General features: G+C 38.7%; 1 protein-coding gene across 1 annotated transcript; it reads right to left on the reverse strand.

Moving 5' to 3' along the window:
* Positions 1 to 2514: 2514 nt before the first annotated feature.
* Positions 2515 to 4080, reverse strand: LOC118751715. The gene is made up of 2 exons (XM_036486527.1): positions 2797 to 4080; positions 2515 to 2722 (listed from the first exon to the last, which is right to left on the reverse strand). The coding sequence occupies exons 1-2, from the start codon at positions 4078 to 4080 to the stop codon at positions 2714 to 2716; spliced, it is 1293 nt and encodes a 430-aa protein (XP_036342420.1). The 3' UTR covers positions 2515 to 2713.
* Positions 4081 to 13593: the final 9513 nt, after the last annotated feature.

Consider the following 13593-nt stretch of genomic DNA (forward strand, 5'->3'; position numbering starts at 1 on the left):
ACGCACATACGGTCTCTTTTGTACTAGTGTTTACACCGTATAATTTAACGAACTTGGTAAATGAATCTACGACCACCAGAACATGCCGGCGCTTAGACCTCACCGTTTCCAGAGGACCAAAATGATCGATGTGTAGAGTATCCCATGGTTCGGGCTTCTTTCGAATACTATACAATCACCTTTCATTGCTTCTAGCCTGGCCTGAATAATAAATACACTTCAAACAATTAGCTAGGAAACTCTTAACCTTTTTTCTTAACCCCGGAAACCAATAGTGTTTCTTTATCTGGTCGACGCATTTATCCACCGCTAAATGACAATACGTCTCGTGTACTAATCGAATCACATTATTTTCTATCTCCCTAGGTACGTAGAGTTGCCGCCTACCATCCTCCACATGAAACACCAGTCCGTTCTCCATGTCAAATCCAGACACCTCAGCCACTTCCAACTTCTTTTTCAACTCTTTAATTTCCGGGTCTCTCATCTGAGCTATCTGAATGTTAACGTCTACTTCACTTTCCTCCACTGTGCCTACACATGTTGACCTGCTTAGTGCGTCCACATGTGCCATCTGCTCTCCTGACCGATGTTTAATCTTGAAATCAAATTCTGCCAAGGCTAGGGACCACCGAGCAATCCGTGGATTAATCTGTTTCGTGCTCAGAGCCAATACCAATGAATTGCAGTCTGTCACAATGGTGAACGGGATTCCATGGACAAATACTCTAAATCGCTCCAGAGCCCTAACTATTGCCAACGTTTCCAGTTTGAAGCTATGGTAACGCGTTTCGGCATCTGTGGTGCTTCTTAAAAAATATGCTATTGGATGGAACTTATGGTCCGACTGCTTCTGCAGCAAGACGGCCCCATATCCATGCGCACTGGCGTCTGTGTGTAGCTCAGTCTCACGATTCGGGTCAAATATACTCAGAACGGGCGACTCCGCCAGTCGTTTCTTTAGAGTCTGAAAAGCGTCCTTGCACTGGGCTGTCCACTCGAATCGGACATTTTTACCCAGCAATCGACTAAGTGGTTTAGCTATTCGTGAAAAATTTGGTACGAATCTCCTAAAATAGGAAAATAACCCAAGGCACCGTTGTACTTGTTTGGCCGTCTGTGGTTCACTATATGTTTTGATGGCCTCTACCTGTCTTTTGCTGGGGCGGATTCCTTTACAACTGATCCTATAACCTAAATACTCCAACTCTTGATACGCAAATTTGCATTTGTCAAAGTTCAGTTTCAATCCTGCCTCCGCAAGTAATCGTAACACTCGCCCTAACACTTCACTATGCTCCTTAATGGTGCCTGTGGCCACTAGAATGTCATCTAAGTAGACCACCACTTCCCCACGGCTAATCAATGGCTTCAGAACTTGGTTCACCAGTCTTTGGAAGACAGCCGGGGCGTTAGTCAGCCCAAATGGCAGAAAAATTGTACTCATATTGCCCCATCGGTGTCACAAAAGCTGTCAACGGTATTGAGTTTACATGCATCGGAATCCGATGGTACCCATTTCGTAAGTCCAACGTACTAAAATAACTTTTCCCTGCCAGGTACGTTAGGCAGTCTTCAATTAAGGGTAACGGGAACCGATCTTTAATAGTTATTTTATTTAGCTCTCTATAGTCTACACACATCCGTAACTTCCCATCCCTGTTCCTAACTAGAACTATCGGCGACGCATACGGGGACTCACTGGGTCTTATAATCCCTTGCAATAATAAACTGTCAATTATTTCTTGCACTTCCTTTTTCTCTTTAAATGACAGTCTCCGTGGAACGCTATATACAGGAGTGTCACTTTTCACCGAAATCTTCATAAAGTAACTTTTTCCAATACTTCTACACTGTCTAACTCCTCCTCTGTCATCTCGTCGGTCTCAACCATGAACCAAAAAGACAAGATCACGACAGCAGAAGAGTGGCCCGTTATAATCGCACTTATGAAAAAAGTAGGGCGATTTTGACATAAGCCGTTTGTTTACATTTGTTCGTTGTTTACAATTTGGTGGTGGCTTTTTACTGCAATTTTCTTAATTTTCGCTTGTGACAACGTATGCACACATAAGGTAAAGAATAATTTAACACAACGACATGATTTATAGGAGAATTTGCATAATAACAATGATTATTCATGCGTTCAACAATTACGCGTTTTTTTTTGTTCTCTTCGTTGTTTACTTCTTACAACAAAGATGGCGTCGAGATTTCAACAGCTAGAAAATAACTCTTTTCTTTCTTTCCTAAGGCGTGATCTTTTGTCTTTCGTTCATGGGTCTCAACCAACGCCAGCTTTTCCCCACTTTCATCAAGCCGATTTCTCTCGCTGGGTACAGCTCTTACAAAATTTGTATCCGATTCTTTTGAAATTTTAAACAAGTTAAGTGCACTGAAAATGTCATTAACATATTTATTCGTTGCTATTTTATTGCGCAAATCAAGTAATTCATTTTTGTCATACTTTACATTAACAATTTTAAATAAATTAATTCCCATTCGGCTCAAAATTTCTCGTCCGAATAACCAAGGTACTATTGCTTGGTCATCGGGTAAAATTAAAAACTTATGTTTAACTTCACTTCCCCGAAATAAAACTTTACACGTAATCGTTCCGTACGTAAATAATCGTTTATTTCCAACGCCTCTGTATATAGTTGATTGTTGTTTATTAATAAAGCCAGAAGGCACACAGGACTTCCGCACAAAGCTAACCGGACTGCCGGTATCAAAGAGAACATAACAATAGGTTGGTTCAGTGCACTTATCCTGTAAATAAAAGGCAACACTCACCCAATTTTTTGCAGTAAGTTGCTCCACTACTCTAGGTACTAGACGATCTTCCAGATTTTCGTCTGCTGCTTCTACTGCTGTCACGGCCGCCGCTACTCCTCTGGTCTTCTTTTTCGGGCAATCGAATCGGGTGTGCCCTACTTCATTGCACACAAAGCAAGCATTTGTATGGCGTCTGGGTGCCGTACAGGCGCTTTGGAAATGCCCGTACGCGAAGCAATTAAAACAGCGGACATTTTCTTGTTTAATTGCACCGCTCTGGGTGCTACCAGCTGCTGCTCCTTCCTTTTGTTTTCCGCCAGTCGCTGTATTAGCGAACTGAGTTTTGATTCGCTTCTTTTTCTCATATCGTTCCATGAGTAACTTCAATTCGGCTAAAGTGGTGGCACTGTAAAGCATCGATACCTGCGATGACTTGTCCTGCAGACCATCGATTATTATATCGATTAATTCCAGTTCTGGAATGTTGGAGCGACTAGCGATAAGCTGCATCTCGATAATGTATTGTCGGGGCGTTTCGTTTACCTTCATCGTGCGTGCTTTCAATTGCGCAAACACATCCTGCATAGAAAATGCCCTTTCGAACTCCTGCAATAATGCCGCTTTAAGCTCCCCATACGTTCGCACCGTTATGATGGATGCAAAACGCTTCGCTTGCCCAGTCATCAAGTGGCGGGCTGCCACTAGCTTGTCGCGTTCAGCATAATTGTACGCTTCGAAGACGTTCTCTAGGTCACCGGTCCACTTGCGTACGTCTTGTAGCTCCGAGCCATCGAACTTGACGACCATAGCATCCAGAATGGCCAGGTCTAAACGTTTCTCATTGACGCCCAGCTCCTGTTGCAATATTTGTAGCTCTCGCCTTTTGCGGGCAATGGCTAGCTGTCGGTTTAGTAGCTCTTCTTCTTTCTCAGCTTCAGATAAACGCTGACGGACCGTAGACGGCGACGAGCGCTCCGACCCCACTGGAGGCGGTTGCTCCAGAAGCTGGCAGCGCATAGTTGTTGGTGCCTGTATCGCATCCCCTTGTTGTTGCACGTCTGGCTGCTGAAAAATTTGCGGGCGCTGCTGTGGTACTGCTGGTTGCTGTGGAGCATCTGGCTGCTGTGGTGCATCTGGCTTCTGTGGTGCATCTGCCTGCTGTAAAGCATCAGGGCGTTGCTGCTGAGGTAGGCTGCCGCGTTGTGCCCTTTCGTAGAGCACACGGAGTTGCACCAAAGTGGCTTCATTATCAAAAGCCACTCCTGCATCTGCAAGTGCAGCCATAATCTGGTTTCGCGTCATTCTAGCTGCCATTGTCGGCTTTTCCGCGAATATAACAGGTATTGTCGATTTCGCTGGTCACGTGGAGTATAAGCCTCACACCTGAATTTATAATCCGACTCGGATGATGAATTTAGTTTTAGATTAACTTCTGTCACATGTGGACAGAATCGCACCAATCGAAATAATAATCAAATTACACCGGAAACAGTTGAACTGTAATTTTTCGACCACCACCATTTCCAGGAGACCGGAGTTGCCACTCAAATCGGGGTTGCCACTCGTGAGGCGTTACATTAGATGTACTACAATACCAGCAATATATGTAAAAGTAGTGGCGGCTGCTGTAGAGCATTACGCAGAGCCTGAGTTCAAGCCCAGTTTTTCTAATAGTGGTTGCCCCTCTGTTGGTAATAGTAAACCTCCGAGTGTATTCTGTCATGGAAACAACTTCTCATTAAAATACAATTGCCGTTCGGAGTCGGCGTAAAACTGTCCTTTACTTTGTGTGACAAAATCACGCACGTCGCATATCGGAGGAGAAGCTAGGCCAAATGCTAACATATTGTTCAAGCGATATACATATTCGTCGTTTAAAGTACAAAAGCGCGTAGCGTGGTTCTGCCAAACTTCGGAACTGAAATTTGTGCCAAAAAAGATATTTGGTCATCGGAAGCTCCTGACATCAAGCCCTTAGCCATTTATAATAAAATATCGATATAATAAAATATCGACTTAGACATAAGGAGAGAAGATTATTAAGTTTAAAAGAGAGAACCGTTTTTAAAATTTAGGCAACCTCCCATACGAGGTTTTGCATTTCCTTGATGCGCGGTTTTGTGCTTTAAACAAAGATATGTAGAAGTATTGCATACATATTTTGGTGCCTTTTCAAATATAAAATCCACTGAGAAACGAAAGAAAACGGCATCCCTATGATTTCAACTTATGCCAAACGTTTCGTAAACAAGCAATTCTAAACAAAAAACTGTTTTTCCACAAAGATGTTTAAATGGAAGCATTACAAATATGGAAAAATAGCAATCCACAAGGCTTTATTGGCAGTAGGTCCTTTTTAAAGCACATTTAACAAAAAAAATAAGCTTCTAGTTTCAAAGCTAGCACAAAATAAAATTTTTTTATTTGTTGTTTACAAAAAAAATATTGTCTAGTATACAAGTCAAAATTGTTAAATATATATCGCTTTCATGCATTTCTTCATAGAGTTGGTGCTTCTTTTATAGGAAAATTCATACGGCTTATGAACAGATTCATACCATGTAAATGCACCATTATGCTCAACTGAACCACGCAGGTTCGTGAAAAAATTCAAATCGCGATAATCGTAGTTAAAAGAAAACGTATTAATATTTTCGTCTACACGGCAGTAATGGTTAGGCAAACTCGTTTCCTTGCAAACTCGCAAAATATTTTGTATATCGCTGGGTAAATACAATGCTTAAATTCGCCTATGAATAAGCGTGCCTCAAAGAAATGACTTTATGTTTTTGGTTTTGTACAGTATCCGCATTTTTGTAGTCGCATACATACATGCCTTTATTATAGAGGCGCAATTTTTTGGACACACCCTAACCTTCGTACATATACACATATACACGCTATCTTGCGCGTTACGGCTAACAGTTTTTAGGTGCTGTTACGCCTGACTGTTCCCGTTATGTATATCCACGTTAAAACACACTGGCGAACCAACCCCCATACATTTTCACAGAGGTACTCACCTGATGTCCAAAAGGCTTACAGATGTACTTGCCGGATTCTTGGTGGTTTTTCCTTGCAGGTGCTCCGATGCTTACAAAACGCTGCCAATACTATGATGATCACTGTGTTAATGTATGCTGCCGGGACTCCAGTGCCGGCGCTGGAACTTGCAGTGTACTATAACTGGTGGTGTACTGAAACTAGCAACATGCCACAATGCTGTTGATGGAGCCCGCTAAATGATGAGTAGCTCTCTTTTTTCCAATGTACGCCAATTGTTAAATTGCTTTTGAGTTCCCTCGCTGCGACCACTACTGCCAAACCGTTATGCGAAAAAACTTTTCATAAAAAGTGAAATAAAAGATGTTTGGGGTGATTCGCGGCTGGAGACCAAATAAAAACATCCACAATCTTCGTTGGCATGTAATAATATGTGGAATGTTTTATTTCCTTTAGAAAAATTGAAATTAGTTACATTAATACAATTTACAAATTCTACTTACACTTTTGTGTGATTCCTCCGATATGCCAGCCACGAATGCCGCTATTTTCTTTGCACATAATGGCTGTCATATCGTTTACACAGTTTTGGCATGGCGTTGCCACTAACACAAAATTTTGCATACAATTTTTAAACATAACTAGCAGGGTAGAGAGAATTTATGGGCAATTAATAATTTGAATTTTTTATGATAAATTGGGTAACAATTAAGGCTTAAATTGGTGAAAAGGTTCTTAATTGGGCACGTTCATAAGACGTAGCTGTTTAGCTCATCTGCTACGAAACTGTTGGCAACTGTTGAACCCAACAATTACGTCTTAGAAACGGCTTGATGAATATGCTGCCAAATGAACAGCTGATAAATGTAAACAAATGAAATTGCAATAAATAGCGATGCTTCCGCCGATAGTATTCACAATTCAACGCTGAGCTGCCGCCGTGTTTGAAAAAAATCGTTCAATGTTATAATGAATTAAACAGTGTATAATTATATAGCAAACATCTTAAAACATATATTTAGAAAAGTAGTATTATTATAAAATATTTTAGTTACTTTATCACATCAGTAATATAAAATAGAATAAATAATAAACAAAGCGACGTTGAGTTCAGGTAGCGTACAAATTTTCCGCTGAAAAAATTGCGGAAAGTTGCCAACTGTTGAGCTGAGCGGAACTACTCAACTGTGCATGTTGGAAGATCTCTGAAGTCTAACCCTGGCATTCAGTAAGCGGTCTCTAGTCACTAATAATGACTTTTGGAGGTGAACTTGGATTTTGAGACTATTTGGTATATTCAGTACGCTTTCTCACGTCTCTAGTCTCAAAAATAAGTCACTAATTTGTCAGCTGGCTAAGAGCAGGTCACAAAAATAAAAATATGGAGGAAAAGATCATTTCTTTCCATTTTATTAAAAAAAAACACGCAAAAATGAAGCGAGGAAATTTGTTCAACAGCAATTTCATTAGGAAATAAACCAAAATTCTTTAATATCATAAAAATTCATTGAAAAATAATAATTTTATTGTTTTTAAAACATTTAAATCTAACGGTTATTCAAAAAAATTAAACTAATAAAAAATACTAAATAAAAAATCCTCTACGCTGGGGGAGGACTCGAACCCGGACCCTCTCGACCGGCAGCCTAATGCTTTGACCATTCGGCCATTGCGTCTCTTTGGATGGCGCGGGCGAAAGGCATACATAAACGCTATCAGCTGACTGTCTGTGTTTGTTTTCACCACACATTTTTGGTGAACTTTTTGTGAGTCTCTCCCACTGAATACCCAAATCATCTCAAGTCACAAAAATAGTCACTAATTGCTAATCTCAAATTTAGTGACTTGATATGATACTGAATTACTGAATCCCAGAGTAAAAACTCATTCCATTTCTTCCTAGTGTCCTGATCGACTTTGTCCGTCACTATCAAGCTTTAAGAAGTTCGAACGCATTCTGATAATTTTCAGAAGAAATATGAAATGCCGTAACAGTTTCTAAGGCCGCTCCCTTGAAACAATTAAGCAGTTGGTTGAACTTCTCGATAGAAGACAAGCTAGATTGATTATCAATCACTTGCTTAAATGGCGTTACGAAGTTTTTGTACTCGGAGTACTTGCCAGTCGTGGTAGGTTCATGGATGTTGAATGAGAAACGCAGGGCGAAGCATCGTCCACGGTTGTATTATGGGCGTCTGCACTTGCTCCTTAATGCACCTTAATAGCGACGTGTGCATCTTCGATTTCACTTTTGGTGTCCCGCTGGGCTTCGTCTGGATCCATCTTCTCCATTTCTGTCTGCACTGTCATTACCTGCTTGAAGTAGGCTTCTAAGATATATAAACGACAATTTAGTTCAGCTGACGAGACTCCAAGTTTTGTATCAACTGTGCTGCGAATGCGGGTTATGTTCCGACGAAGATTAGTACGCTGCTGCTTAAGAGTTTCTAAGTTGGACATTTTGGTGATACAAATTAATTAATTGTCGTTTAGTCTTAATACATAGGTTCCCCAACTCGAAAATCAACTGCTTTACAATTCGTATCGACTAAACTTTCTTATGCAGAAGTACTAACTGCATGAACACCCTCAATGTATGTATGTAAAACACTGCTATATTTTGTGCCTTAATACAAAGGAGTGTAGCGGTAGGCTATGACCAAATTGAACAACGAGTAATGCGACGATGTAAAAATGTGTACATGGTTTCTATGCGAAATATTTGACCTATGCAAAGCCACCCTGCCAGCCACGGCTCACCACTTTCCCCTAAAATTCAAACGATTTACTAACACATTCACAACTTTTTAGTCATCTCACCCACACACTTACAAATTTTTTGTTCGAACTGTCAAAAAATGTCCCTTTGTTAGAGCTACATACCAGTTAAGAATTCGTACTCTAACAAGAATTCTCTGCGTTAGAGCGAGCAAGTTAGAAACATCAGAGTTTTGATGACAGTATACATACTGTGAAGAAATGTCACTACGAAAATTTTGAAGGTAAGAATACGTATATAACAATTTTATTTAATTATAATGTAATTTCTTCTTTAGAACTTAGCGACTTAGTCACATTCTTAAGGTATGTATTGAGACTTTTTATATGTTTATAAATTTTAATTGATATTTTTGCTTGTTTACAGATTCACTATCAGCACCTTCAACGCTTGCATCTTCATCGCCAGGAGCACCATTAGAACCTTCTGCACTCAGCTTCTTCATCCCCAGGAGCACCACCAGTACCTTCTACCCTCAGCTCCTTCATCGCCAGGAGCACCATGAGTACCTTCCGCCCTCAGCACCTTCAACGCCAGGAGCACCTTCAAAGTGTAGGTCCAACTTGTCAAATTTTGCAAAGTTGTAAGAAAACTTAATTTTTCTGAACCACCATAAATGATTTGCAACTGTTAATATATATCAAAAGAAAGGTAAACCGATTACCTTTCTTTTGATTATAACACCGTTAAATTGCTCTACTTTTTCATAAAAACTTTGCAACTTTTGTAAACAGCTATATATAAGCAGTGGGAAAGTGGTAAAATTTTGCAAAGTTGTAACCAAACAGATTTTTTGTGAACTAGTGTAAATGATTTGCAACTGTTAATATATATCAAAAGAAAGGTAAACCGATTACCTTTCTTTTGATTATAATATGGTTAAAATCGCTTAACTTTTTTATAGAAATTTTCCAACTTTTGAAACCGTCTATATATAAGTCGAAAAAACGCAATCAAATTTTGCAAAGTTGTAATGAGACTGAATTTTTGTGAACCATTATAAATGATTTGCAACTTTTAATATATATCAAAAGAAAGATAAATCGATTACCTTTCTTTTGATTATAATATAATTAAAATCGCTTAACTTTGTTATAGAAATTTTCTAACTTTTTAAACATCTATGTGCAAATGAGTAATACTAATAATAAGAAATTAAGCCAGCGCATATGTATGTATGTAAAAATATATTTATTAATGTTAATTACAAGTTTTATTCATAATATTGGTTATTAAGTATGTATATTATGCATTTTGAAAATAAATTTTGCAAAATAAAAATCAAAATATTTTAGGATTTTTTATTTAAAGTTTCTAAGGTTATTTTGAATTCGCTGTGAAGAGAATGCAACCCTGAGCCGGCAGAAGGGGGCAATGCTAGACGAGTGCAGCTATATGTTTTCCTTACGAAGTATCTGAATGAGTGCGACAGTGATGCAAGGCTCACACGTACAGGGGGAAAGTGGTGACAATCTGCACACCGCCCATACAAACGTCACCAGTTTTGTCACCAGTTTTGAAGTGACCGAAACCCGCGGTTTCACCAGATTTTTCACCACTTTTGGCTGGCAGGGCACTTGGTTGTGGTGGCGTGATTTCAATCACCGCTATCGCCAATGCAATGATGCTGATGGACTGCAAGACCAACAATAAAGACTTCTGTACGAAGTGGTGCGATAATAACGTACCGCTAACAACAACGCTCCTACAGCGATGCCTGAAGAACAATAGAAAATAGCGGTGCGGTTCTGGCAGGCTATCAAGGCGCATCAATTACAGGTGATATCGATAGAAGCTATGCTTCTTCTTATGAGCACGGTTGTGTCAAATTATCGTCTGTTTTGCTTTGTTTACATATCCGTGTACACATACACATATACGTCAATATATACCCTGCAAACAAATGCTACCGAATTCTTTAAGAGTATCGGAAATTTGTTACGATTCTTTTAGGAATCTTTAAAGAAAGCGGTTGATAAGAACTAGTAAAGAACTAGTGTACGATTTCTTAAAGAAAATTCTTAACAAAAATTGTGAAACCTTTCAGATTTCTAAGAAATCCTGGTATGCAGGGTATACATATAGGCTGACTTCCAAAACGTCAATTGCTTTGCATACGTACAAAGTATAAGGTTCCATAACGTCGAACTGCAAAATATTGACAATGTATACTGTTCCAAAACGCAGCCGAAAAGTTATCGAACCGCATCGCTGGAGCAATCAGCGCATCAGAAACAAAGTTGATGCTTCGTTTGTTATTGGTTAGCATTGGTGTTTTAGAAATGGAAAATTCAGAAAAATTGTTCATTGCTATATTGAATATTTAAAATATGCAATGTATATGGTTGCAATGTGTCGCAACTCTGCATATACAAACAGTTTGAATACCGCAGTATAACAGTATCCAAACATTGTATTGATACGTTTTGGAAGTCAGCCATACATACGAATACGAATACATAAAGATGTTGATGACACAAGGAGTTCATACCAACGGTAAATGTTGTTTTTGTACGATTGCTACAACCTGTAGTTATTGAATCATGGCAGGCTATGTATGTACATGTGCAAATGAATTTTATGTACTATACTAGATGTACATATTTATGTATAATGAGCGATAACTGGTGTTTTAATATACAAAGACTGGCTTCTGTTAAAGTGCTGGGCCGCAGTTTTGTAAATGCAGCAAGCGATTTCCGTGCAAAGTGTTTGGAGACAATGGCCTGCTACGCAATGTTAGCGCTCTGGGAAACAGCTCCTTGCAATCTCGAATGCAATTTCCGCAGAGGTGTGAAAATTTACGGGATTTTAATTCCAATAGAATCCCGTGCCCGACGTTGGGCGCCAAAATGTGTGATCAAGAGCCTTTTCTTGATACGTAAACTGCTTTAAAGTTGCAGGGGTGAAAACCTTGAAATTAAAACACGGACCGTCTAGTTTCGCTGTCCAAATTCAACTGTTTTACAGTGTTACCAACCTCTCAGAAAGTTTCCCGCCAAATATATTTGAAAACCCCCTAAAATTTGCCTAAAATCAACAAAAATCCCCTAAAAAACACATTTGATAGCGCATAGAAAAATTCATTTATTAAACAATATAATATAATTTTATATACATATGTGCATATACTGCAATTAAACGACTTCAGTTTTTTTACTTATACATATGTATGTATGTACATATTTAAAGCACATTAATTTCTAACTCTTTTAAAATTTCAAACAAGTCGTCAGCTTCTCGTTGATCAGCTGCGTTATTATTTTTGAAATCGTACATTTTTACATGGAATAATTTCAGCATTTTAGAAGACGGATTAAATTTAACACATGAACTGCAGTCTCTCTGTAAGCTGAATCTTACCATCATTAAACTTTGGAGCAAATCAAGAGATGATCTATTTCTCAATTTATTTTTAACGATACCATAAGTCGAAAATGCACGTTCTACACTTGCATTTGAAATTGGGGCAGTTAGTAAGGCGAAAGCAAACTTTGCAATATTTTTAAAACGTTAATGTTCTGCAGAATCGCAATCATCGTAAACTTCTGCATAGAAATGAATTGAATTATATAAGATTATACCATCCCTGGGATTCAGTAATTCAGTCTCATCTCAAGTCACTAAATTTGAGATTAGCAATTAGTGACTATTTTTGTGACTTGAGACGATTTGGGTATTCAGAAGGAGAGTCACAAAAAGTTCACCAAAAATGTGTTGTGAAAGCAATCACAATCAACTAATAGTTTTTATTTCCTTTTTGGTTGTTGTTGTTTCCGACAGGGTGGGTGTATGATGTATTATGGAACGAATTTCCGTCATCCCTTGTCAAATTTGGTTTGGAGACAAACCGGTTTCGGCGTTGTGCCATCTTCAGTGTCATTTTTCGTTCTGCATAATTTTTGTTAGTTGCTCGTATTTATACTCCTTGTTAACTACCTCTTTCTTTGCAGTGTTTGCGGTACTCAATAGGTAGATGAATTGTTTTGGCTCGTTTTTGACGGCAGGTAGAAGTCCGTGATTTTTACCCACTTTGTTTTTGCAGTCGGTGTATTCCCTTCCATATCTGTCCTTAATATTTTCTTGTTGTCATTCTTCTTCTTGTACAGTAGTTTTAGAGGTTCAAACAGTACGTCCGATGCAGTATTTATTTGCTCATTTATTATTTGTCCTTTGAAGGTCTTCTGTTTATATATTTCCATATTTTCTAATATATTCAATCTTTGTCCTTTATGTTGTACACGGAGAAGTTCTGTTGTTTGTCCAATCTTCATTGGTGTGCATTTATTTTTGATCATGTGATTCGCGAAGTTCGATTCTATTGCAGCCTCTGGTTTTCGTTTTTTCTTATTATAATCCCTTATGTGTTCTCGATACCTTGTTCTTATATTTCGCCCTGTTTGTCCTATGTAACTGTGTCGGCACTCACAGGTTAACTTGTAAACACCCTGTTTATCTAGCGGGTCTTCCTCGCTTATTTTCTCTTTCAATATATTTCCCACTGTGTTCCTTGTTTTAAATGATGTCTGAATGTCGTACTTATGAAAGAATTTGGCAAGTTTGTAAGATGTCTTTCCTGTGTAAGTTAGAGCTGCCCAAGTTTTTTTATTGTTTTTCTCTTTGCTAGTCTTTTTCGATTTTGTGTCCTTTCTTAACTTCTCCACCAGGCCTCTCCTATATCCGTTATTTTCCGCAATGGCATATATTGTATCCAGTTCCTTCTTGTAGCATTCTTCTGTTAGAGGGGTCCTTTCAAGCCTCGTTATTAGTTGTTTAAATGCTGCATTTTTGTGTTGCTGTGGGTGGTTTGAGCTATTGTGTATAAATGTGTCTGTGGCTGTTGGTTTTCTGTATATTTCGAACTCTATCTTGTTCGTGGTATCGTTTATTTTAATTGTTAAATCCAGATAGTTAATCTTTCTTTCCTCTTCCGTTTCCATGGTGAATTTTATATTTTGGTGTTGTTTGTTGAGATAGTCTAGTATCTGTTTCTCTTTGTTTCCCTCTATTAGACATATTACATCATCGACATA

Source organism: Rhagoletis pomonella, unplaced genomic scaffold (genome assembly GCF_013731165.1).
Source record: "Rhagoletis pomonella isolate Grant_MI unplaced genomic scaffold, Rhpom_1.0 Rhpom_scaffold_00927, whole genome shotgun sequence".
Lineage (NCBI taxonomy): Eukaryota > Metazoa > Arthropoda > Insecta > Diptera > Tephritidae > Rhagoletis > Rhagoletis pomonella.

Coding starts and splice junctions, on each gene's coding strand:
- LOC118751715 (XM_036486527.1), bottom strand. CDS start 4,080: ATGACGCGAAACCAGATTATGGCTGCACTTGCAGATGCAGGAGTGGCT.